The 27671-nt window shown below is 45.5% G+C and overlaps 1 protein-coding gene across 2 annotated transcripts in view; it reads left to right on the top strand.

The window, feature by feature from the left end:
- The window catches only part of LOC136666284 (phosphatidylethanolamine-binding protein 4), a 106754-nt gene that overhangs the window by 61762 nt on the left and 17321 nt on the right, over positions 1–27671 (top strand). For both annotated transcript variants that reach the window (XM_066644383.1, XM_066644382.1), the window contains exons 5-6: positions 25718–25763; positions 26224–26340. In XM_066644383.1, the coding sequence (XP_066500480.1) occupies positions 25718–25763; positions 26224–26340 (163 nt within the window). The remainder of the gene's footprint in view (positions 1–25717; positions 25764–26223; positions 26341–27671) is intronic.

Raw genomic sequence — 27671 nt, 5'->3', positions numbered from 1 at the left:
ACCGAGCTGTTCCTTTAATAAACATTAATATATTTCCGTAGGTGCAGCTTTGTCTATGTGGGCGTACGTGCATGTGTGTTTGTGCTCTGTGTGTTTGTGTATGGAGTGTGGTGAGGCAGCGAGCTTGTGATGGTTACAACGTGTTGCTTGCCCTTGTCACCGTGTTCTCCCTTTGTAATGTGGGCTGCTTTAGTTACTGTGTTTTATCTCTCACTCCCTGTGTTATATAATAATCCTCCTCTCCATCTTCCATCCACGCATCCACCATCCTCTCGCCTCACTTAGCCTACCAACCCTGTGCCATCGCTATAACAACTGCTTCTCTCGCTGCGAGCTCCGATTCAGTTGCCACAGAGAGGTAATGGGAGAAGGTTCGGCGAGGCACGTCTGCCTCCCTCCCCCCCCACCCTCTCCCCACAATGTCAGCTCGGAAAAAGAGAGAGATCAGAGTACTTTAATTGTGTGGCACTGTACGATTGGTTTAAAATCATTTAATCTGAACACATTGAATGTTATATTTGCAGGTAGTCTCCAGGGTGCTGGGGATGTGGGTCCAATCCCTCTTTCTGTGTCTGCATGGGTGTCCTCTTGGTGCTCTGGTTTCCTCCCACAGTCCAAAAATACATGCTAAAATACAGTTGATTTGTTGTGGAAACGTATCCATAGGTGTGAGCAGGATGAAGTGGTTGTGGAAGATGAATGAATGAATAAATCATTCACTCACACACTCACACCTACGGACACTTTTGAGTCGCCAATCCATCTACCAACGTGTATTTTTGGACTGTGGGAGGAAACCCATGCAGACACAGGGAGATCACAACACACTCCTCACAGACAGTCACCTGGAGGAAACCCACGCAGACACAGAGAGAACACAACACACTTGTCACAGACAGTCACCCGGAGGAAACCCACGCAGACACAGGGAGAACACACCACACTCCTCACAGACAGTCACCTGGAGGAAACCCACGCAGACACAGGGAGAACACACCACACTCCTCACAGACAGTCACCCGGAGGAAACCCACGCAGACACAGGGAGAACACACCACACTCCTCACAGACAGTCACCCAGAGGAAACCCACGCAGACACAGAGAGAACACACCACACTCCTCACAGACAGTCACCCGGAGCGGGAATCGATCCCACAACCTCCAAGCCCCTGGAGCTGTGTGACTGGCCACCGTGCCGCCCTGAATGAATAAATTAATATTATATTCCCAGATAACAGGCAACCTCCACATATAACTGAACACAGCCTATTATTCGGGTGGTGAGTCATTTCTCTAACTCTGTTCATATGTAGCTACACTTTTTCTTTCCCTTCTCTCAGTTGCTGTGTACATTTTTCAAAGTAAATAATATTTTTATGCAACAGTAAGTGTGTAATTAATATGAGTGAAGTGGGGTTCAAGGTTTTTATTATTTTGTCCATGTACTTTTCCTATAGGCAGCAGCCTGTGGACTTGTTGCCCCTAAAGTCATTTATAACAAGATTACTGGAGCCAGCTAATCTTAAAATTCCTAATGCTCATAATCTCTGTGGTACTTTAACATAAGTAGCATCTATTACAGCATTCATTATCCTCGATATACCCCTCTCCTGGAACATCAGAGGGATAATATGTTTCTCCAGTAACTCAGGCGGTGCTAGAAGAGCCGCTAACTGGAGCCCATCCATGTTTATAGCGCAGCCTCAAACGCTAAGACCCATCTCTAAAATGTGCCCTCTTCCAGTACCCCCACAGTCCATTGTGCTCCAAATCCCGTTCTGCCCCGAGTAGATTTCTGAGACGCTGCTGAAGACAATGTAACCCCCTCACACGCTATCCTTTTTGTCTGTTCTCTCTCTCCCTCTCTCGCTCTCTCTCTCTCTCTCGCTTGTGCTCTGTCACACACAAAAGTCTCTAAAGCTGGATGATCTCTGTACATAAGGAAGATTGTGCAGAGAATGCCGGGATAAACCGAGAGGAAAGAGCCAGTCCTCAGATGTGGATGAGGAGCGCATGGCCAGAGAGAGAGAGAGATAAATGGTGGACAGTGTGTGGTAAAAAAGCAGGGAGCGTAAATTCAGGTCGAAGACGATCAACTGTAAGATAAAAAAAAAATAAACGCAAGAAGAGAAAGCCGGAGAGGGGGAGCAAAAGTGAGAGATTCTCAGTAGGAGCCTGGTGTGGGCTGGTGCTGCCTACCTGCTCTTGCATAAGCTGGTCATTCCTGGCAGGGATGAACAGACTGCTGACTTTGGAGGAGGGAGGGATGTGGTGAGCATGGAGGAGAGAGAGAGAGAGAGAGAGAAAGAGAGGTGCGAGGGCCGTCGAGGAATACCATCCACTGTGGGGGAGCGGAGGAACCCTAGTTATACTGAAGAATGGAGGGGGAGGACAGCCCTAACTGATTTATGTTCCGTGGCTGTCATTGAACTGAATGTCTAAATCAAGCGGGCATCAAATTAGTACATGGGATGTGTGCACCCTTGTTAGTTTGAGTTTGAGGGTTCTGCAAAAGACATGTCTGTGCATACTGTAGGATCTGTTCAGCAGTGATATGCTGGGCTTACATCACATGGCCTTCTGAGTCAGAGGTGTAGCAGAACTCGCAGCAGGTTGGCCTGCTTGTACTGTAGATATTAGTCGCTAAAAGAGCGCACACACACACACAGTCTGTCTGTTCGCAGATTAGTCAGTGCCCCTCGTCTTCTCACCTTCCCTCTACAGACAGGCCTGAAGACATTGGGGGGCACTTGCTCTAGGGGTGGGCATCATAATGCATGACGTTCTCATGATACTCAGTGGACTAGTTAGTTTTCTCCAAGGCTTGCTCAAGTAAAACAGTAGATCGGACTGACACTGTGGGTCTGAGTGCATTTTTGTGTTTTGTTGCTGTCTAAGAAAAAATGGAGAGAACTCCAAACATTGAAAAGCATGAAGTGAGGTGAGGATATTGCTCTATTCCTGCTCCAGGGGTGGGTAACATTGGCTCGTTTCTGCTTTTTGTGGGATCACTTAAGGTGGAAATGTCTCAGAACTCAGGAGACGGCTAACTGCATTAGCGAAAGCGCTACAAAACGAACAGTTGATATTTTCCTCTCAAACACATCGTTCCACCTTAAAAGACACTTAGCTTCTGAATGTAAACAACCAGGGAGAACTGTATTTACCCACAATCACCTTCCTTCTCCGGTAAAGTCACTGTTTTGGAAATATGTGTTTTTTCTTTTTTGTTTGTTTGTTTTGACAGTGATCACATCTTAAATTCAGCTTAAAGTATCAAATCGTACACATTAAATCACCTCATCTCTCTGTATAATGAGGCCCCATTTGACCTAGTTCATTCATTCATTGTCTGTAACCCATATCCAGTTCAGGGTCGCGGTGGGTCCAGAGCCTACCTGGAATCATTGGGCACAACGGGGGATACACCCTGGAGGGGGCGCCAGTCCTTCACAGGGCGACACACACACACATTCACTCACACCTACGGACACTTTGGAGTCGCCAATCCACCTACCAATGTGTGTATTTGGACTGCGGGAGGAAACCGGAGCACCCGGAGGAAACCCACACAGACACAGGGAGAACACACCAACTCCTCACAGACAGTCACCCGGAGGAAACCCACGCAGACACAGGGAGAACACGCCCAACTCCTCACAGACAGTCACCCGGAGGAAACCCACGCAGACACAGGGAGAACACGCCCAACTCCTCACAGACAGTCACTCGGAGGAAACCCACACAGACACAGGGAGAACACGCCCAACTCCTCACAGACAGTCACTCGGAGCGGGAATCAAAGCCACAACCTCCAGGTCCCGGGAGCTGTGTCACTGCGACACTAAACTGCTGCGCCACCGTGCCGCCCTCATTTAACCTAGTGCACTTTGAAAAGAGAAGTCTAGTGAAAACATACCTTTTCTCATTAGAGCGCTTCACACAAAATGTAGACGAACACATAAACCCACTGATTACACAGCCCAGGCAAAGATGACATGCATCTCTTTTATCGTAGCTTCTCTTGATGGTCTCATATCTCCGGACACGATGAGACACGATGGTATGGAAAGCGCAGACTCTGCAGATTAAGTAAACACTCGAACTGTATTCCTAAGCGTTATTGCTAGGATATTCATAAAGACATCAATAGACATTGGATTTTGCTGCATTGATGCATCAGTGGACCTCAGAGGGTTAATGCAGTATGTAGTTTGCCAATGTTAAGTTCCTGTGTTGTTATATTGGAAGTAGAAGAAGTGCAGATTGGTGACTTCTCTATGTATCTGCTCGTGATTAAGGAGGCATCTCACCACAAAACACTAAATTCCTCATGGAAAACTAACCAGTGTGTAGTGGACGATTTCTAAATCTAGAACAAAGGTAGTGTGTCCCTCTCTGAACTGGACCAAGTCAGTTTGTAGCCACAAACTCTTAATCTTCAGAAGAATTGGGTCTTTCAGTGTTTGATTCTTTATTTTAAGCAGCTGTGCATTTTTGAAGACTTTTACTCAAGTTTATTTTACTCTGATTATACCACAGAAAGATCAATGACAGAATCACTAACTCAGAAACTTAAAGTCGATGTAACGAGTTGCTAGAGAAACAAAAGACTTACTTCAGTCTGTCCGTTCCTTCGAGTCCACCCATGAGTCCACCACAGAAGTGGGCGAGTTCAAACAATAGTTCACGGTTCCAATTTTTTTTTTTGTTGTGGTGGTGGTTGAGATAGCAACTGGAAAGAAAAACAAATAAAGCAGGTCATAATCTGGCTCATTTTTTTGTCATGTGGCAAGTTTTCATGGTCTGTAACAAGTCAGTTATCAGTAATTGAGGTGGATGCACATCAGTGGCAGCCATCTGTGAAACCATCAAGATTAAAACAAAGTTGATGTCTGTGGTATGAGGTTCTGGTTTTCTCTTGAGTACGACTTGACCGGTGACCTTTCTAAACTATTTAAAGAATAGCTCACACTCTTAAAGCACATTTATATTAAATCACTCGTTCATTCGTTGTCCAGTTCAGGGCCGCGATGGGTCCGGAGCCTAGCCAGAATCATCAGGCGCAAGGTGGAAATAGAACCTGGAGGGGGCGCCAGTTCATCACCGGGCAACACTCACGTTCGCTCACGTACCGATTGTCACATTTACATGCCCAAGCCACCATATTTATAAAATATATTTTGGAGTAACATTATAATGAAATGGGTGTGTCTGCATGGGTTTCCTCCGGGTGACTGTCTGTGAGGAGTGTGGTGTGTTCTCTCTGTGTGTGTGGGTTTCCTCCGGGTGACTGTCTGTGAGGAGTGTGGTGTGTTCTCCCTGTGTCTGCATGGGTTTCCTCCGGGTGACTGTCTGGGAGGAGTGTGGTGTGTTCTCCCTGTGTCTGCATGGGTTTCCTCCGGGTGACTGTCTGTGAGGAGTGTGGTGTGTTCTCCCTGTGTCTGTGTGTCTGTGTGGGTTTCCTCCGGGTGACTGTCTGTGAGGAGTGTGGTGTGTTCTCTCTGTGTGTGCGTGGGTTTCCTCCGGGTGACTGACTGTGAGGAGTTTGGTTTGTTCTCCGTGTCTGCATGGGTTTCCTCCGGGTGACTGTCTGTGAGGAGTGTGGTGTGTTCTCCCTGTGTCTGCGTGGGTTTCCTCCGGGTGACTGTCTGTAAGGAGTGTGGTGTGTTCTCCCTGTGTCTGCGTGGGTTTCCTCCGGGTGACTGTCTGTGAGGAGTGTGGTGTGTTCTTCCTGTGACTGCGTGGGTTTCCTCCGGGTGACTGTCTGTGAGGAGTTTGGTTTGTTCTCTCTGTGTCTGCGTGGGTTTCCTCCGGGTGACTGTCTGTGAGGAGTTTGGTTTGTTCTCCCTGTGTCTGTGTGGGTTTCCTCCGGGGGCTCAGGTTTCCTCCCACAGTCCAAAAACACACGTTGGTAGGTGGATTGGCGACTCAAAAGTGTCTGTAGGTGCAAATGAGTGTGTGTGTTGCCCTGTGAAGGACTGGCGCCCCCTCCAGGGTGTATTCCCGCCTTGCGCCCAATGATTCCAGGTAGGCTCTAGACCCACCGCGACCCTGAACTGGATAAGGGTTACAGATAAAGAATGAATGAGTGATTATAATGAAATGGCATGCTCTAAAAGCTTTGTGTTTAATATGTTACTCTAAATCAATAAGGACAATATTCTTAATTATTAAGGTTCTGAAAGATGGTCCTTCCCACACCAGTGACAGGCAGTGTACATGTGCAGACATTGCCATTGCAGCTGGCTCAGTGCATGAAACAAAGCCGGTGTCTGACATATACGAACAGAGTCTTGCTTTCCATTTGGGAATGTGGCGACATGAACGCGCACTAATAGCCCCCTTTCACTGTTGATATGTAAATAATTACACTCAAGGAGCAATGCTTTTCTACGTACGCGAGTGTCAAAAATGAATCAATGCATTGGCAAATGAATTCTGACTTAAAGCAAACGCAGAGGTTAAGTTTGTTTAGCCGTGCTCTTTTAGCTGTCTGACTTATCCAGGATATTCTGGCACTTTTGAACGGGTGCCAACAGAGGAACCTGCTTTTCTGGCACCAGTCGTGGCCTCTGCTGTTTCACTGCTGAGGGCAAGCACGCTTTAACCTGAACCTGCGAGAACAGGCCATTGTCCCTAACGTCTGTGTAATGGTTGTGTCTGCGCTACTTTACAACACGCAAAACACCACAGGAGAAGATTCTCTTCAGATGCTCGTGTTCAAGTGAGCATGACAAATGAACATGAGATGCAGTTAATAAAGACGGGAATGAACGGGTGGAATGCAGATTTCACTAACTTGCTGTACGGTGATCAGGAAAGCGTTTATTTCACAGCACTGTACTTGCTGGTGTTCCGTATTCATGTGTCTGTTCTGGTCCAGCTGCTGTTTCCTGCAAATGCACAAATGGCAGTCTACTTGTTTTTATTTATTTCTTTTATTATTTTATTATTTTGGATTATTTTTGCCCATATGTGTTACAGTTTTATAACATAAATAATGTGAGCAAGGTAAGAGCACTCTTACTGGATTTGAATCCTGCCTCTACCAAATGTCATAGCATAATTATGCATGACTCATATTGCTAAATACCCTCTTACTTTCAGTGTACCACTTTATTTGATTCATGTTTTTTAAATAGGCAGCTGTGCAAGGCCACAGTGTGTAAGAATGTAAGGGCCAGCTTGGCCAGGCAATGCAAATACTAGTTTTATATTGCAACTGTAGCTAATAGAGTTAAGTAAGAACTGGCGATGAGCTGATGGGTTAATTGTGCGCACAAACATTGTATAACTTCAGTAAAGCGTTGTCAATAGATTGGGGCAGTCTGGAGCAACTGCACATGAGTCTAATGTTAACATCCTGGAGATTCATCTAATACCTTTGTGATGAGTTTGAGCAGGATGTGTGTGATCCAGAGCTAATCAGAATACATCAGCGTCTTCCATCGTTAAAGTTCACATGGCTGAATGCTATCAAATCTTCTCGACAATGTTGCAGTATCTAGTCTAACGTCTGCCTGGAAGATAAAGATAAACAAATAGCCTATTAATACCATTCGTTTCAAAGACAAGAACCACTTCACGAGCTTCACAAACGTACAAATATAAGTTGTATATTAGTTTTATAGAAAATATCAACTAGAGCTGGACTATGCAATGAAAAATCACAATATATTTCCTCATTTCTGCCGTTACGATACAATTCCGACATCTATATGAACAATTAAAAAAAGCCACCGAAAAACATCCAAGAACTGACAGCAACACGACACCACCATCAAACAACCTCTTGGCTTTGTCAATATTCATTCATCCATTCATTATCTGTAACCCTTATCCAGTTCAGGGTCGCGGTGGGTCCAGAGCCTACCTGGAATCATTGGGCGCAAGGCGGGAATACATCCTGGAGGGGGCGCCAGTCCTTCACAGGGCAACACACACACACACATTTACTCACAAACTCACACCTACGGACACTTTTGAGTCGCCAATCCACCTACCAACATGTGTTTTTGGACTGTGGGAGGAAACCGGAGCACCCGGAGGAAACCCCCACAGAGACAGGGAGAACACACCACACTCCTCACAGACAGTCACCCGGAGTGGGATTCAAACCCACAACCTCCAGGTCCCTGGAGCTGTGTGACTGCGACACTAACCTGCTGCACCACCGTGCCGCCTGGCTGTGTCAATATTAATATTTTTAAACTAACTTAAAGAATAAGTGAAATAAATGCCCTGTAATGACCGTCAGTCAGTGACAGATCCTGTGAATAATCACTGAAATATTGAAAATGTGTATAAAAATCGTATCATTGTTATTGAAACATTTATATTGCGATATATATTGATATTGAATTATTGTCCTGCCCTAGTATTAAATGATTTGTAGTAGTTAATAAATAGATAAATCTAGAGTTCAAATGTCAACTGAAACCTAGTTATTAAGCAATGTTTTACTAAACTTCTCGCAGTTAAAACATATTTAGTCCAACCTCTTAGAACTCAGCTATCACCAGCTCAGCTCAGAGATTACTTTCTTATTCTCTCAGCTTGTGTTTATTTTTGTCTCCTCTGCTTCCCTCCTCTCTCTCTCTCTCTCTCTCTCTCTCTCTCTCTCTCTCGGCTGGGTGATGCTATGCTGAAATTCTGGGGTGCTGTATAGATTTCTCACAGCTGATGAAATTAAAAAGACAGCACATTGTGTGTGGTGTTGCCTACGGCGACGAGTTTTGCCTGCGAGTTCATGATACGGGGTTCAGAGGGGAGTTCCTTTGGGGGGGATTAAATCACTTCCCTCTTTTGCTAACACTCCTCACACACACAAACCTCCCTCTCTATATCCCTCATTGCCCCCTCCTCTGATCAGTGCAGCTGAAAATCACAAACCAGCTTTCAAGGCTAAGCAAAGAGGATGTTACTCATTTATAAAAACACCGTTTGTTCACTTGATGCAGGATAACTCTCAGGTAAGAATAACCTGCAGAGCCAAAGGTTAAAGGGCCTGCACGGAGCTGGAGATGGAAGAGATAGGATCCTCCAGGGACAGCATTGATCCAAAGTGGAAAAAAAAGAAACACAACAGAGCTGTTCACACAGTGCTAAATGGAAACAAAAGCGTCGTCATGGTGAGATTGTTACCACGGCGATGATGCGGGTTACCGCTGCACGCATCAACGTTTTGGATTAGGAACCTGAAAGCTACTCAGGATTATGAAACATGCCTTTAAAAGATGTGTTTTATACAGTTTGGGACAAAAATGGGCTGTTATAACCCACCATACTGGACTGGGAGGATTGGATATGTGCATAGAAATGATTGCTATAATATTAATAATGATAACAATAATAATAATAATAAAGTCTTTGTAGGATTCCAGGTAGGCTCTGGACCCACCGTGACCCTGAACTGGATAAGGGTTACAGATAATGAATGAATGAATGAATAAAGTGTTTGTAAATGCAGTTTCTACAGAGTGGCTCGGTGATTAGTCCATAGTTATATACACTTCAAAATAACTAAAAGTATGAAAGTTTTTACAACAACATGCCGACCTTGACCTTTTTTTAAAGTCCTTTAAAACATAAAAAAAAAAGTATCAGGTCCCAGAGGTCCGTAGTTTAAAGCCGATAGACTGGAGCTGATACCAAATTGAGTAAAACGGTGTAATTAAATTCAGGAGGTGTTACCAGGTAAACACACCTCTGGCTCTGGAGCACAGTAGGGCATTAATTGAATTAAATCTCTAAAATATGCAGGAAGTTTTATTCACGCTACTTCCAGGTCCAGTGGACTTGCGGTATGGTACCGCCACGACTCTGACAGACGCCGCTTCCTCAGGTCTCTGGAATCTATTTCACCCATCTGCCCCTACAGGACTGAAATACGTTGACCTCTGATAACCCAGCTAGATTTACATCTGCGGCACTACCATCCAAAGTAAAAAACGTCCCATTCACTGCATAAAACATGGAAATCAAACACACCGCCTGTGCCACTCATACTTGTGTGTGTTTTCATTGTGTGATTTCCATGAAAAAAGGGGAATTAATGAAGAAACATTTTGCCCTCGTAATTACCGTTCAAACAATTATGTACTTAGTTTTCTTCCAACAAATGCATTCGGCGTCATTGTTTTGCCGCGGCGAGCAGAAAGCCGGCAAGACTAAAAACCTTTCATTCCTGCAAAGGCCGTTTTCTGGTCACCGTCAATAAAAGCATAAAAGCATTCATTTCCCACGTTCGTCAAATTAATAGCATACTCCATCTCCCAGAGGGCCGTGGGGTTCGTTAACCTTTCTGTGAAGTGGGCCCGGTTCCCCAACAGTTTCCATAACCTCTGAGCTGCTTCCATCTCAATTATAATAGAAGAATTAAACAGCGACTGTAGCAACGTGGCAGTAGTGGCTCTCCGTGCCTCTTCAGCCAGAGAGACACCGAGTAAAACTCACCGCCACGGTGCAGATTCGTGCCTGCAGTACAGCAGGGTTTTTGTTTCAAATGAGAAGTCACGCGGATAATGCCTTGTAAAGGCACGATTAAATAGTCGCAGTGACATAGTAGCCTGTTGTAATGGACTAAGGGAACATCGCTGACGTAAGGAAGTCTCGTAAGTTTGTAGGAGAAGGAGCAAACATTCTTAACATTGATTCATTCATTCATTCATTCATTATCTGTAACCCTTATCCAATTCAGGGTTGCGGAGGGTCCAGAGCCTACCTGGAATCATTGGGCGCAAGGCGGGAATACACCCTGGAGGGAGCGCCAGTCCTTCACAGGGCAACACACACTCACACACATTCACTCACACACTCACACCTACGGACACTTTTGAGTCGCCAATCCACCTACCAACGTGTGTTTTTGGAATGTGGGAGGAAACTGGAGCACCCGGAGGAAACCCACACAGACACAGGGAGAACACACCACACTCCTCACAGACAGTCACCCGGAGGAAACCCACACAGACACAGGGAGAACACACCACACTCCTCACGGACAGTCACCCGGAGGAAACCCACGCAGACACAGGGAGAACACACCACACTCCTCACAGACAGTCACCCGGAATCGAACCCACAACCTCCAGGCCCCTGGAGCTGTGTGACTGCGACACTACCTGCTGCGCCACCGTGTCGCCTACGTTCTTAACACCTCACTTAAAAATATAATAATTATATATATATAAAAATGTAATGCTACAAGGCTTTTTCTATGATGCTGACAGCAATTGTTTTCCCAACCTTCCACTTCATAATCCCACCAGAATCATCTGGAACATTAATACTTTAATCAGGAAAAAAAAGATGTTATTATTAGATCAAGAGCCTTATTTTGATATTGTACTCATTACAAACTGGTCACTCTAGGCTGTGCCTAGAGGTCATCTCCATGGTTACAGGCTTCAGTTTACCCCAAGACCTCGTTTGTCGAGTTTGCCCCTCATGCCCTTTCTCACTCCCTAAGAAGTTGATTGACCTTGAACTAATTACGGTTCATTACATGCCTGTTGAGTCCTCGTAATGGTCTTTTAATTGCTGTTCGTTTTAATTGGCTGAACTGGACCGCCAAATAATTTTTTTTTTCCCCAACACAACTTCATCCTCCCCCACAAAAAAAAAAAAAAAAAAAAAAAAAAAAGCCATCAGTTCATGGGAACTAATGTTGAATACTCTCGCTTAGATTAGCCGCTATTAAATGTTCCATTTATTTGTTTGTAATTACAAATAATAGCATTATCGTGACCTATTATAGGTATTTAAAGACTGATTAACGTGGATTACGTGTTGCGTAACGTGAATGTAAAGGCGGCACGAGCAGGAATCGATGCGGTGGCTTCGTTTTCGGGCCTGTGGACGGATGACCATCCGCCTTAATCTCTTCATTGTGCCATTCAAATAAAATCCCACGTTTGTCAATGCCTCATAAAGCAGTCAAGTCATCACACACTGCAAAGCCATCTGCAGCTCATGCTGCCTGTTACTCAGCCAAAGCTTATCAGTGCCACTCCTCTGCACTCTCAGCTTCACTCAATCTCTGTAATCAGCTGTGCAGGTATGACTCAGACATACACATACACATGTACACCCTCTTATACAACAGGGCTTCCCCTGCTGCTACCTAGGGGATGAAAAGCCAATAAATGTCTGTGTAGGAGAGTGTTCTGCTGCGCCTGGATTAAACCCATGTGTTTGATTCTCTTTACAGTTCTGTGTATGTGTATCTATATATGTATGTATGTGTATGTGTGTGTTTATTTGCGGATGACGCCAGGGGTGTTTTGAAGTGGGCAGTAGTCATGTTTCAGGATTCCCTCCAAATGAATCAGAGAGGCACTCGGCCCCCTTCTCCAGCCCACTCTCGCCAGGGTTACCTAGGTTACTCAGACCGGGGGCTTCCCTAAGCTTTGATGCTCATACAGCCGGAGCTGTTATTCTCACACGGATACGGGAGAGGTAGTTGATAAAGAGATACAACCAGCGCACTTCCAAAAGAGTGAGACAATATGACGAAGATCAAAAAGTAACTTTGGTTCTTGAAAGTTCAAGAACCAAGTTGAGATTCAAGAATTCAAGAACTTAGTCATTCCATCTCAGACACCAGTGTAGCCAAGCACTGCATGTGTGTGAACTGCTGCTAATGCACACCTCAACAGGCTTGGAGGAAAATGCTAACTGGCCTTAGCATTCATACCTTCATACCTATCCAGACAGAGCAAGTTTAGTCATGTTCTCTGCTATCTTTGATGTAGGTGGGAATCAGTTCTGAAGTCTCAACCACTAAGGGGTCAGCATTTAGATATTTGATGACGTGCATTATTTTGTGAAATGTATTGTGAATTATCCTGATTTATTTATGTGATAAGAATTTTTTCTATTTAAAGGCTAAGCAGCAGCTCTGTGAAAGTGTCAAACAAATAAATACAGTGGAGTTTGAGTTCCTAACTTGTGTTTATTGATTGTCAGAAAACATTTTATTTCTTACTAATTCAAGGAATAAGGTTTAAAAGACCGTTGGTCCCCCCCCCCACAGCGGTGTTGTGAAACTCTAATAGGCGTCTTGCCTGTGACGTAGATGGTGGACAACAACTCTAGAAGCTGCACTTAATTTAATGCAAAATGAGGAAAAGGTGTGTTGTTTTTGGCTGCAATCATTCAATGTACAGTGGGACATCTGTGAACAAATGGCCCAAAGATCCCAAAATATCCAGAAAATGGACTAAATTTGTCAACTATAAACGGACACTTTGGAAAGGACCATCCGCTCACTCCGTTATCTGTAGCTCATTTCACTGGCCCTTTTCCAACAATATGGGCATGTAAGGACACCAACGAAAGGTGTTCAAGAGCCTCTGTAACATGGAGGTAAACAGGGTAAGGACACTCACTTCGCCTGTTTTAGTTGGTGTTAGTTAACGTTAGCTTGACTCGCTAAACTCGGTGGCTCAGATTATACTCGGCTACGTAGCTGCATTACGGAGGTTTATAGTGTCGGATGAATTCGAGTTCGACTTCGATCACATTTACAAGAATAACAGTACCTCTAAATTTGAGTTTAGCTTATTGCTAGGCTATTGTCATGAATAATGTTGGTTATTTAGCTAGATACTGTCATAACAGTCAGTCATAACGGTGTTTTACCGCGGCGTTGTTCAGCTGTTGTCCACCAGTGACGTCACGGTCGCGTTCAAGAATTTCCGTAGCGAGCTCGGGTTTTTCCGTCAATTTAATAAAATTGTCAGTTTTAAAGCAAATTAAGCTGCTATTTTCATTTTAATTCATACTTATATCTGTCAGTAACTACAATAATGTGGAATATTCATGGAGGTCCATTAAGTGGTGCTTAGCCTTTAATGTAAAACAGGAGTTTCCAAAACTGAAAAGAATATTATAAAGAAAATGAGACTCCTAACACCTGTGCCAACCTGGTAGACCACCAAAAGCTTTCAGCTTTTAGAGACAGGAGAATATCCTCCACTCTTCCTTCAGATCTAAAAGAATCCACAGGTGTTTCTTATCGTTCCACTGTGAGGAAAAACAACTCCAGAATTTAACAGTGGCACTTTTTTTTTTTCCCTCAAGTAGCAACAAGAATCCAGGGTCCTGGAGGTTGTGCGTTCGATTCCCGCTCCAGGTGACTGTCTGTGAGGAGTGTGGTGTGTTCTCCCTGTGTCTGCGTGGGTTTCCTCCGGGTGACTGTCTGTGAGGAGTGTGGTGTGTTCTCCCTGTGTCTGTGTGGGTTTCCTCCGGGTGACTGTCTGTGAGGAGTGTGGTGTGTTCTCCCTGTGTCTGCGTGGGTTTCCTCCGGGTGACTGTCTGTGAGGAGTGTGGTGTGTTCTCCCTGTCTCTGCGTGGGTTTCCTCCGGGTGACTGTCTGTGAGGAGTGTGGTGTGTTCTCTCTGTCTGCGTGGGTTTCCTCCGGGTGACTGTCTGTGAGGAGTGTGGTGTGTTCTCTCTGTGTCTGTGTGGGTTTCCTCCGGGTACTCCAGTTTCCTCCCATGGTCCAAAAACACACGTTGGTAGGTGGATTGGCAACTCAGGGGTGTCCATAGGTGTGAATGTGTGAGTGTGTATGTTGCCCTGTGAAGGACTGGCGCCCCCTCCAGGGTGTGTTCCCACCTTGTGCCCAATGATTCCAGGTAGGCTCTGGACCCACAGTGACCCTGAAGTGGATAAGCGTTACAGACAATGAATGAATGATAAAAGAACATTTTATTTACAGTGTAATTTATTTATAATTTGTCCAGTTTGATGTGAAAGCTGAAGCACATTGTAGAAATGTATAGGAATGTAACTGAAATATTGTTATTTGATGTGTTGTAAGCTGTATAAAATGTTGATAGACCTACTAGACTACTTCAGTATACAGGATATGGTGTAATTAAATGCACTAAACTAAAATGTAAATGAAAATATTTCAATAGTGCGTGATCACACGTGTGTGTGTGTGTGTGTGTGTGTGTGTGTTCATGTAAGGATGTGATAGCAAAGAGACAAATCAAGGCCTATCAGTATAATTAGGGAACACAAGGGCCTAATTACCATTTATTGAATTTTCCTACTGGCAGCCCCTCCCCCACTCCCTATTAGCCTCCTCCTCCAGTTGCGCTCTCACTCTTGCTGTAATAGACCCAGTGTCCACTTTCTTTACCTAGTTAATTCTTCACCATTTACATTAAACTGAATACTGCCCTGATGTGTATTGGGTGCTAATTTCTCCAGTCAGTGGTGTGAGTAATAAAGTAGCCAGACAGTTAATAACAAGACTCACCCAAGCCTGTGATGATAGCGCGTATGTGTGTGGGCTTCCAGGGCGACATGTGGGCCAGAAAGGCATTAAGTGGTCTTCCCGGAGCCCTTCACCTTGTGAACGTTGCTGTTTGTGCTACCAAACTCTGACTATTACCTGGGCTAATTGCCTTCCTCTAGCCAAATTATTAGCCTACTGGAGTACTTGTTAAGTGAGTTCATTTAGGTGAGGAGTCAGTGGAGCAAAGAGTGGACACCCCCGCTGTCCCCCTACATGATGTCTGAATATAATTGTTCAGAAGAGAGCCCCCGAGCACTCCTCAGACTTCCCCTGCTGTACGCAGTTTGATGATTTTAGAGTAATTTTCCGAAGCCACTGATATGAGTAATAAGGTAATTGTGGAAATGAAGATCTCTATGGCAACTGTTGCAGTGTCTGCGTATCGGTTCTCGAGGTTACACGGTCAGATTAATAGTCGGTTGTTTGTCTTGCTGTGAGTTATTTAAAGAGTCACAGCTGTATTGGAACTAAAGGTCATTCTGAGCGCTTAAAGGAATAAAAAAAAATCAAATTTACACCTTTTACATTTTTCCCCCTTTACAACAAACGTAGGCCCTCAGCCAAGACCTGTCTGATGTCCAGATTTTCCAAAGGCCAGGTTGTGGAAGCTTGTATTTCAACAATTATCTATCACTGACTGACAGTAATTACAGGGAACTACTATAGAGCGCTTAGTTTAAAATTTAGTTTGAAAATATTAATATTGACAAATATTGGTGCAGCAGGTTAGTGTCGCAGTCACACAGCTCCAGGGACCTGGAGGTTGTGGGTTCGATTCCCGCTCCGGGTGACTGTCTGTGAGGAGTGTGGTGTGTTCTTCCTGTGTCTGTGTGGGTTTTCTCCGGGTGACTGTCTGTGAGGAGTGTGGTGTGTTCTTCCTGTGTCTGTGTGGGTTTCCTCCGGGTGACTGTCTGTGAGGAGTGTGGTGTGTTCTTCCTGTGTCTGTATGGGTTTCCTCCGGGTGACTGTCAGTGAGGAGTGTGGTGTGTTCTTCCTGTGTCTGTGTGGGTTTTCTCCGGGTGACTGTCTGTGAGGAGTGTGGTGTGTTCTTCCTGTGTCTGTGTGGGTTTTCTCCGGGTGACTGTCTGTGAGGAGTGTGGTGTGTTCTTCCTGTGTCTGTATGGGTTTCCTCCGGGTGACTGTCTGTGAGGAGTGTGGTGTGTTCTTCCTGTGTCTGTGTGGGTTTTTTCCGGGTGACTGTCTGTGAGGAGTGTGGTGTGTTCTTCCTGTGTCTGCGTGGGTTTCCTCTGGGTGACTGTCTGTGAGGAGTGTGGTGTGTTCTTCCTGTGTCTGTGTGGGTTTTCTCCGGGTGACTGTCTGTGTGGTGTGTTCTTCCTGTGTCTGCGTGGGTTTCCTCCGGGTGACTGTCTGTGAGGAGTGTGGTGTGTTCTTCCTGTGTCTGTGTGAGTTTTCTCCGGGTGACTGTCTGTGTGGTGTGTTCTTCCTGTGTCTGCGTGGGTTTCCTCCGGGTGACTGTCTGTGAGTGTGGTGTGTTCTTCCTGTGTCTGCGTGGGTTTCCTCGGGGTGACTGTCTGTGAGGAGTGTGGTGTGTTCTTCCTGTGTCTGTGTGGGTTTTCTCCGGTTGACTGTCTGTGAGGAGTGTGGTGTGTTCTTCCTGTGTCTGTGTGGGTTTTCTCCGGGTGACTGTCTGTGAGGAGTGTGGTGTGTTCTCTCTGTGTCTGCGTGGGTTTCCTCTGGGTGACTGTCTGTGAGGAGTGTGGTGTGTTCTTCCTGTGTCTGCATGGGTTTCCTCTGGGTGACTGTCTGTGAGGAGTGTGGTGTGTTCTCCCTGTGTCTGTGTGGGTTTCCTCCGGGTGACTGTCTGTGAGGAGTGTGGTGTGTTCTTCCTGTGTCTGCATGGGTTTCCTCTGGGTGACTGTCTGTGAGGAGTGTGGTGTGTTCTCCCTGTGCCAGGTTGTGGAAGCTTGTATTTCAACAATTAGTTTTGCGCAAACGAAGTGTTGGGCGGCACGGTGGCGTCGTTGGTAGGTGGATTAGCGACTCAGAAGTGTGTGTCGCCCTGTGAAGGACTGGTGCCCCTTCCACAGTGTGTTCCTGCCTTGCGCTCATGATTCCGGGTGGGCTCCGGACCCACCGCGACCCTGAACTTGATAAGCGGTTACAGGCAATGAAAGAACGATGCAAACTAAATGGTGATTATTAAAGATAATAAAGCAGACCTAAGTCTTAAGACTTGTCTTTCTGGTCAGCAACATTTGAGCAGGAATAAATTTTCTCACCCAATCACTTTAACACAGCCCTGCACCTGATGCCAGATTATAAGATGGCACCTAATCCTGTTGGCAATTCAAATCACTGTACGGTTTAAATGTGAATATGATATTTGAAAGAATTTTGTTTGCTAGAGCGCGTTGACGCGTTTTGGAAATGTGTCAGTTTGCGAATGTTGTCTTGCACTACCAGCTAGTTAATCCTCAAATAAACCCATTAGAGATCACAGAAGAAATGTTAGAAGATGGCATGCTAACGCCGTGCCATGTTGCTTCTAATCTCATTAAGATGAGAATCAAGGACTTGCCAATGATGGTATTCTAATTGGCATGTGCTTTGGGTTATGTAATTTAATCACATGACAAACTTTGTAGCACAGACGAGCGAGGCGCGCGGCGATCCGGAGACGAACGACACACACAGAGAGCTCGCTGGAACGGGTAGTTTAGAGAGGGAGCCGTGTGAGAGTTGGAAAGAGCAGCGCTCTGTGGGTTTTGAATGAGATGGTGTGGTACAATTTAAAATGTTTGGAGCACAGAGTGAGTGAGGAGATGTGAAGAGAGATGGAGAAAGGGCACGAGTGGAAGCAGTTAACAGTTCATTTAGGAAGAGGAAGGGTTTAGATGGAAGGAGCGAGCAAGTGTAAGAGAGGAAAAGGGGTGGGGGGGGTGGACCGGGCTCATGGTGTAGGTCCAGCCTCAGAAATAGAGCTGTGAACACCATCTGTCGTTCTTGTTCTCTCCATACCCCCCCCCCTCTATCTTTATCTCTCTCTCTGTCTCTCTCTCTCTCTCTCGCACGCTCTCTCTCTCTGCCCGTCTGTTGTGGTGTCGCTCAAGCAGGACCCCTCTCTTCCCTCTGCTGGAGGAACGAGGAGAAGACACAGCAGCCTCAGTGAGGAGAGGAGCAGAGGAAGGGTCGTGTCATGGGATGAAGAAGAGTGTGAACATTTTGGTCAAGAGGAAGTTTCTTAAAGAGATACTCAACATGAGTGTGTTGTACGGTTTAAAACAGAGGCTGGGGTTTTGGTGCTTTTTCACGTAATTATTTATGAGAAATGATCTACAATGTGTGATTTATCAGGTTCTTTCCCATAGAGGTGCACATTGTAGTTCTATTGTAACAGATTGTAATCCGTCTATTTCACTGTGTAAATTGTTGGCCTTTTATTAACCTCATCTCTTCAAGGCTCAGGACCCCCACTGAGGAGGTACTTGGGTGGCGGATCATTCTGTTGGTATAATTCTACACTTCAGCTACGGCTGGACAATACTTCAATGTCAATATATATCACAATATAAAATGTTTTAGTAGCAGTGATACGATTTTTAAACACATTTTCAATATTTCAATTCACATTATTTACAATATCCATCACTGGCTGATGGTAATTACAGGGAACTACTGTCAGTTCAGAGCGCTTAGTTTAAAAATATGACTATTGACAAAGCCAGGCGGCACAGTGGTGCAGCAGGTAGGTGTCGCAGTCACACAGCTCCAGGGACCTGGAGGTTGTGGGTTCGATTCCCGCTCCGGGTGACTGTCTGTGAGGAGTGTGGCGTGTTCTCCCTGTGTCTGCGTGGGTTTCCTGCGGGTGACTGTCTGTGAGGAGTGTGGTGTGTTCTCCCTGTGTCCGTGTGGGTTTCCTCCGGGTGACTGTCTGTGAGGAGTGTGGTGTGTTCTCTCTGTTTGCGTGGGTTTCCTCCGGGTGACTGTCTGTGAGGAGTGTGGTGTGTTCTCCCTGTGTCTGTGTGGGTTTCCTCCGGGTGACTGTCTGTGAGGACTGTGGTGTGTTCTCCCTGTGTCTGTGTGGGTTTCCTCCGGGTGACTGTCTGTGAGGAGTGTGAATCATATTGTATTGACCAAAATGAAGAAATATATCGTGATATACATTTCGGCCGTATCGTCCAGCCCTAAATTCAACCTGATTGGTTTCTGTTGTGCCAGCTTTTAACAAAAAATACATGCTAAATATTTACTGAAGAAACACAGTATGTTCAGTGGCTTCTGTTACATGAGTCCTCTGCTTTTAGGAAAATGCATCAAAGATGATTCATGGTAATTGACCATACTGTACAGATACGGCAGACAGATTGTTTAAAATAAAGACACCAACAGCGACTGTTATCAGTGTAAGGAACAAAGCACTTTTTCGTTTAATGGTTTTAACAGCTTCTTTAAAGCATTGAAACCCCCCAGTGTCATAAGTTACAATCAGAAATTATCAAGGACCCTCTCTTTTGAAGAGAACAAAGACGAGACTAAAATCCTGGAGCATGAGTTTTAAAGAAAGATCTGCTCGAGAGTTAGCCGAGAGACACGTGTACAGAAAAGAGGAGGCAGAAGAAGACATGCTCAAGCAAGAACAGCAGGAATGAGTGGAGGACCGGAAAGAGGAGAAGGATGAAAGAGGGAGGCATGAATGAGTAAGGCAGGCTGAGAGAGGGATGCTCTCTCTGTCTCCCACACGAGAAGAGAAAGGAGAAAGAAGAACTGGGGGTGGGTGGGCATCGCCGGCATCCCTGATAGCCTCCCACAGCCCAGTCCGCCCACCTGTTCAGGTCTGCTGAAGGATTCCAGTCCACATGCAGACACAAGGCAAAGCTTTATTAGCATATAGAGAGAGTGAGGGGGTTCTGATTAAACATGTCTCTTACACAACACAGTTAGAGGCCCACGAGAAGTGAGTAGGTGCTCTGCTGCTAGAATTTCAACTTCACCAGCGCTAATAGAAGCTCCATAATTATCCGGTGTCAAGCTCATGGGCAGTGTTTTGGATCGTGGTGCTCTCGTGCTGTACACAGAGTGATTTGCCCTTATAACAGTTATTCCACGTGGACAAACTCTTTATGAAGGTTTAAGAGGGTACGACTTTAAGCTGAAAGATTTCTGAGTCCGCTCAGTGTGGGTGTTTGTGTGTATATTTGTGTATTTGTGTGTGTGCGAGCGTTTGCATGGGGGTGGCTATGTGTTTCCCAAGCTGTTTGTTTTCTTTTTTTTTGTGTTGCATCAATGTGGACTGTGGAGTATTTTAAGAGCACTCGAAACACAAGCACGTGGCTTATCAGAATAACCCTCAAAGGACTGAATAAACTCTGAAACGCCGCACTGTTATTCAGCTGCTAAGTCATTGTGTTTGGCCCGTGATGTGAATGGCTCTAAATGAGTGAGTTTAGTCAAAATTTGTGAATATACCGTATTCGCTTTTTTGAAATAATTACAACTAGGGACCTTACAATACCCATCCATCCATTATCTGTAGCCGCTTATCCAATTCAGGGTCGCGGTGGACCCAGAGCCTACCCGGAATCACTGGGAACAAGTCGGGAACACGCCCTGTAGGGGGCGCCAGTCCTTCACCTGGTGACACACACTCACTCATTCACTCGCACACTTACAACTAGGGACATTTGAGCAGCCAGTCCACCTACCAACGTGTGTTTTTGGATCCGTGAGTGGAAACCAGACCACCTGGAGGATACCCACATGGACACCAGGAGAACACATCAAACTCCTCACCGACAGTCACACAGAGCATGTCTCGAACCCACAACCCCTGGACCCTGGAGCTGTGTGATAGCCGCACTCCCTGCTGTGCCACCGCGTCGCCATTTGCTGAAAAGAGTGTTTCTTACTGTAAGCGCCGTGGCTGGTCAGTTTGGCAGATTTGTGTTTGATAAACCAGGTATTCAAAAATAATTTTGGTCAGTGTAATTTAGGCTAATCTTTAATCAGTTTACACTTTTTTGGGTGAGCTGTGTTAATATTTATTTTTTAAAATATTTTATGTATTTTTTTATTTTATTTCACAAACTCACTTTGTAGCAACAAAATCACAATAACAGTCTGCACTGTTAATTTTACAACATAAAATCATGTGATTGTAACTCGTTCACTCGTTGACATCGTCCTCGTTTCTCGTTTTTACAAATGCTTATGTACTGACATTTGCAGATAAATACATGAAGAATATGTGAGATCAGGATTGGCCCACAGCTCCCATATCAGTGCATCCCTAATGCTTTTTTCCCCCCTCTTATAGTCTAATAGTTTGTCTCTAACACAAGGCATGAACAAGCTTGAACAAGCTAGACATTTCAGTTCTATTTGTGTTCCTGACCTTATGCCACGTTCCTATATAATGTAACAGGTGCTCTGACAAACATATCTTATGCCAAATGCATCATTTTGCACACCATGTCCACTTCTAAGTGTCTCTTGAGAAACAGTTGTGTTCTCTTCCTTGACTCAATTCCACAGTGCCCATCTGTTGATAGGCCTGAACTGTTGGAGTTTAAAATAATAGTTGACAGCGTAGTTTAGATGAATCCTTAGGAGAATTCATCCATGGCCTGTTAAGCCACTCAATTGGTTCACACTCAGAGTGACACCCACAGGCCCCCATCCCCAGATCACAACGGTCCGTTAGGTGTAAATATCATTGAAAAATAGGTGCTACTTCTTCCCCAGGGGGCCACCCTAGGATCTGTTAACCTGAAAGCACATCACTGATGGGTTTTGTGTGGTGAGGGATTGGAGGATACCTTTCCTCCAGGTTTTTTTATAAACTTTAGTCTGAGCAGCAGGTTTTATCTTTTTTTTTTCTTCTTTGTCGCATTAATACAGTCAAAAACCTCATCCCAAAATGTCCCCTCACAACATGTGTACCCTGTTTGGCCAAAGGGTTGTGCTCAAGTAAGAAGTAAGAAAAAAAAAGAAGGGTATAATTAGGTAGTGTGCGCCCTTTTTATGCAGCAGCAGTCTTGACTCTTCTGATTTAGCGTTAGATAAGATTTCAGAACATGGCTGTGCTCTTGCGCATGCATTTATCCACAAAAACATAAGCAAGGTCGGGCACTAATGTTGGAACGTTAAATTTGGATCACAAACACCACTCCAACTCTTCTGAACAGGACTGGAGTGAGCTCCACTCTGTAGCTGGTGTTTGCTTTGAGTTTGACTTTGAGCTTAGGCTCTTTTATGGCTGATCCACAGAATCCCGTTTCATTTCATGCTTTTCTGTTGCGATTATACAAGCTGTCTTTGCACTGCAGACTGCTGTGTCCACTAGGGGTGCACCTGGAAGAAAGTCTTTTTAAGAGGTGTCTATAGACGTTTAGATAAACAATGTTGCGGACTAGGGCGGCACGGTGGCGCAGCAGGTAGGTCAATTCCTGCTCCAGATGACTGTCTGTGAGGAGTGTGGTGTGTTCTCCCTGTGTCTGCGTGGGTTTCCTCCGGGTGACTGTCTGTGAGGAGTTTGGTGTGTTCTCCCTGTGTCTGTGTGGGTTTCCTCCGGGTGACTGTCTGTGAGGAGTGTGGTGTGTTCTCCCTGTGTCTGCGTGGGTTTCCTCCGGGTGACTGTCTGTGAGGAGTTTGGTGTGTTCTCCCTGTGTCTGTGTGGGTTTCCTCTGTGTGTTCTCCCTGTGTCTGCGTGGGTTTCCTCCGGGTGACTGTCTGTGAGGAGCTGGTGTGTTCTCCCTGTGTCCGTGTGGGTTTCCTCTGGGTGACTGTTTGTGAAGAGTGTGGTGTGTTCTCCCTGTGTCTGCGTGGGTTTCCTCCGGGTGACTGTCTGTGAGGAGTTTGGTGTGTTCTCCCTGTGTCCGCGTGGATTTCCTCCGGGTTCGTCCCACAATTCAAAAACACACATTGGTAGGTGGATTGGCGACTCTGTGTGTCTGTGTTGCCCTGTGAAGGACTGGCGCCCCCTCCAGGGTGTATTCCCACCTTGTGCCCAGTGATTCCAGGTAGGCTCTGGACCCACCGCGACCCTGAACTGGATAAGGGTTACAGATAATGAATGAATGAATGTAGCGGACTACTCAAGTCGTCTTCCTGTTTTTACTTCACATTTTACCTGATCAATTACATTTAAGGAATTGATTGGGAAAGTCGTGTAATTTGATGTTTGTGCATACCACTGCTTTAAAGAAGCAGAACCCAGCATCCGAGACATGCACCACCTTTTACCGTCTTTCCTGTATCCACAGCCACATTACCATCGTTCTGACCTGCACCGCTTCCTGCCCTTACACTGTGATTCTTTCCCTGCGCTGCGCTGTCCAAACCCTTTCGGCTCTGCCCTTTCGCTGCTGCGCTGTGCAGCGTTAAAATACGCGAGTGCAAAAGGGCGCGGATGGTTCTGTGAAAGGGGGTGAGTAAGAATAACGCAGCTAGACCAAGTGGGAAAGCGAAGAGCACATTTCGCTCTCCAAATACTGTTGACTACGTGTTGTCATGGCAACGCAGCTCCGGAATCCGCAGGCTATGCAACTCTTCGGCTTTTCTAAATAAAGCTTCCTCGTACTTTGGAGTGTAATTGTTGCAAATGAAGCGGCGCGGATGCTTCGCTGCTCGTCAACTTTGACAGAGGCTGTGCACCGTGGCTGTCTGCCTCAAGGCCACTTTACAGCACATCTGACTCCTGCAAAGTAATGAAGTCATTGACAGGCATCGGCGTCTATACATATTTATGCACTCGCCAGATGTTAAACTCCCTTTTTAGCGAGCTGTTCCTTCCCTTCTGTCCACAGCTGGGATTTAACACGACTGCTCTTTTGTCTGCACTTGCAGCTTCCCTTAAAGTAGCAATCACAATGCTATTGTTTTAGCGCAGTCCACTGTGCACACCGATCACACTGAAGTCACGTGCATTCATTCATTCATTCATTCATTATCTGTAACTCTTATCCAGGTCAGGGTCGCGGTGGGTCCAGAGCCTACCTGGAATCATTGGGCGCAAGGCAGGAACACACCCTGGAGGGGGCGCCAGTCCTTCACAGGGCAAGTCACGTGCAGTGTTTTCAAAACAAAAAGGCTGTACACTGAGTTGCTGTCATTTTTGTTTCAGTGAATCAAATTAGTGCAGATTTGAACGTTAGAGTGGTTCTTCTTGAAAGATCAGATTTTTTAGGAGACATTTGCAAGTGAATTGATCAGCTCTTGTGCTTTGAAAAGTGGCAGCTTTATTCTTTGTTTGGTAATAGATTGTAATTACAGCCCAATGTTGCCCAATATTTACAGTTGTTTGTTATGTTTTTGGTAGATTTTAGCTAGGGATAGTTGTGCTACACTGCACCCACAGATGCTTTCTTTTCCCCCCCCTCATCTGTTGTCAGTGTTGCTTTCATCCTGTAGGAGGTGCTGCTGAGCTCTGAGCCCAGGACCGCAGGAAAGTGTCCCGCTTGATGAACGTAATGGAGCACTGACACTTTCAAAACTCATGCGAAGGGTATTTAACACAGGGGACTTCCCTCTGTTCCTGGGTTTTGAGCTCGTGCTTTAACTGGGTTTTGAGAACAACCACCCGACCGCATTTGTCTTAAAGGTTTGAGCCTACTACACGCCACGTGTTGAGAAATCAGTTTCATTAAGCAAACATCCACTGGGCTATTTACAGTGAGGCACTGGTGTGCAGGAGCTGCAGAGAATATGGGTTTAACCATGACAAATATAGGAGTGCCCTTTGGGGAGACTGTAAAAAAAAAATGATGTTCAACTCTTAGCACCGCACAAATCCCTGTTCCTAGGCAACAGGAAGTTAATATACAATTAATAATATGGGAATTTGCCATTCTGAAATCCAATCACTGACTTAATTTGCCTGGGAATTGGCTTTGTCTCAGGATATTAAATATTGCAGATACCAGCCCGGGCCCAGGCTGACACGTTTAAGCCTGGCTTGGTGGAGAAGCGAGAACGGAGCTGACTTTGAGCCTGAGGCTGAGCTCCTGTAAAGCCGAGCTTTTGAGCCCCTTGGAGTGACGAATGAGAGCGAGAGAGCGCTTCAATGGCTCCCCTGGCCCTCATTGTTGTAATTCAGTGCCGTAGAACATGAGCCCTATGCACAATGAACTGTGTAGAATAGCTGTCTGAATATTCACTCTCTGTCTGTCTGTCTCTCTCTGTTTCTTTTTCTCGCTCTCTGTCTCTCTCTTTCTCGCTCTCTCTTTCTCTCTCTCTCTCGCTCTTTCTCTCTCTGTCGCTCTCTCTTTCTTTCTCTCTCTCTGTCTCTCTTTCTTTCTCTCTCTGTCTCTTTCTCTCTGTCTCTTTCTCTTTCTCTCTCTGTCTCTCTCTCTCTGTCTTTCTCTGTCTCTCTCTCTCTCTGTCTCTCTCTTTCTCTCGCTCTCTTTCCCTCCCTCTCTCTCTCTCTCTCTCTCTCTCTGCAGGGGAGTGAGCTGAGGGCAGGAGACATTAAAGGCACTGTGTTGTCTGGTGAGTGACACTGGATGGAGTTAAGGCTCTTCTCACTTGGTTGTTTCATGGGACTCTTATTATAGAACATGTCTTTGGAACTTTTTTATTATTATTATTTGTTTATTTACTTGTTTTTATATTATTTTTAATCCCTGTATCCCTCTTGTACAGATGTGAGTGTAATTATTTGTTCTTAATATTTTGCACGGATGGATAGACAGCGAGAAAGAAATAAAGAAGCACTCAGACCCAGCACATCTGTCGCCTGTGTATCGTTTGTTTGAAATATTAGAATCTGTTCTATATTATTACAGATCATTCAAATTTAAATGTCCTTTAATAAGCTTAATGTTGTCTATATCCCACTATATATTTTTGGAGGCATAAACCATACAAAGAGATTTCCATTTCTTGTGCTAAACGTTATGTGACACAGCTGTAAGTCAGCAACCTGTTTCTTTTTCTCTCGTGTTTGTAGAGTACGTTCGTCCCACGCCGCCTCAGCACTCTGGGTTTCACCGGTACCAGTTCCTTCTGTATGAACAGCCCACAGACCAGGTCCTCTCACTTAGTGAACAAGAAAAGAGCTCACTGGGTAAGAAAAAGACAGACACACAGAGGTTTGATTTAATACAGATTCATACGAGCAGTGTATAATATAAGATTCATTTGTACTGAAAATTACCCTGAAACTTTCATTCTTTTAGAGACAGTATCTTTCATATATTTATAGAAATCTGGAGGAATATTCTTCCAAACTTGCGAAATTCAATCTTAAAAGTTGTTAGTGTATTCTCCAGCAGATTCAACTGGAAATAATTAAAGAGATGCTGTCATTTACTTTGTATTGTACATTTTTAAAAATTCATTCATTAATTATCTGTAAGCGCTTATCCAATTCAGGGTCGCAGTGGGTCCAGAGCCTACCTGGAATCACTGGGCGCAAGGCAGGAATACACCCTGGAGGGGGCGCCAGTCCTTCACAGAGCAACACAGACACATACACATTCACACCTACGGACACTTTTTGAGTCGCCAATCCACCTACCAACGTGTGTTTTTGGACCGTGGGAGGAAACCGGAGCACCCGGAGGAAACCCACACAGACACAGGAAGAACACACCACACTACTCACAGACAGTCACCCGGAGGAAACCCACGCAGACACAGGTAGAACACACCACACTTTTCACAAACATTCACACGGAGGAAACCCACGCGGACACAGGAAGAACACACCACACTACTCACAGACAGTCACCCGGAGGAAACCCACGCAGACACAGGTAGAACACACCACACTTTTCACAAACATTCACACGGAGGAAACCCACGCGGACACAGGAAGAACACACCACACTCCTCACAGACAGTCACCCGGAGGAAACCCACACAGACAAAGTGAGAACACACCACACTCCTCACCGACAGTCACTCGGAGGAAACCCACGCAGACACAGAGAGAACACACCACACTCCTCACAGACAGTCACCCAGAGGAAACCCATGCGGACACAGGGAGAACACACCACACTACTCACAGACAGTCACCCGGAGGAAACCCACGCAGACACACGGAGAACACACCACGCTCCTCACCGACAGTCACTCGGAGGAAACCCACGCAGACACAGAGAGAACACACCACACTCCTCGCAGACAGTCACCCAGAGGAAACCCATGCGGACACAGGGAGAACACACCACACTACTCACAGACAGTCACCCAGAGGAAACCCACGCAGACACAGGGAGAACACACCACACTCCTCACAGACATTCACCCGGAGGAAACCCACACGGACACAGGGAGAACATACCACACTCCTCACAGACAGTCACCCGGAGGAAACCCACACAGACAAAGTGAGAACACACCACACTTCTCACAGACAGTCACTCGGAGGAAACCCACGCTGATACAGGG

This window comes from Hoplias malabaricus, chromosome 14 (assembly GCF_029633855.1).
Source record: "Hoplias malabaricus isolate fHopMal1 chromosome 14, fHopMal1.hap1, whole genome shotgun sequence".
NCBI classification, from domain to species: domain Eukaryota; kingdom Metazoa; phylum Chordata; class Actinopteri; order Characiformes; family Erythrinidae; genus Hoplias; species Hoplias malabaricus.
The sequence above is the reverse complement of the archived record's forward strand: the minus strand, read 5'-3'. Positions and strand labels throughout refer to the sequence as shown.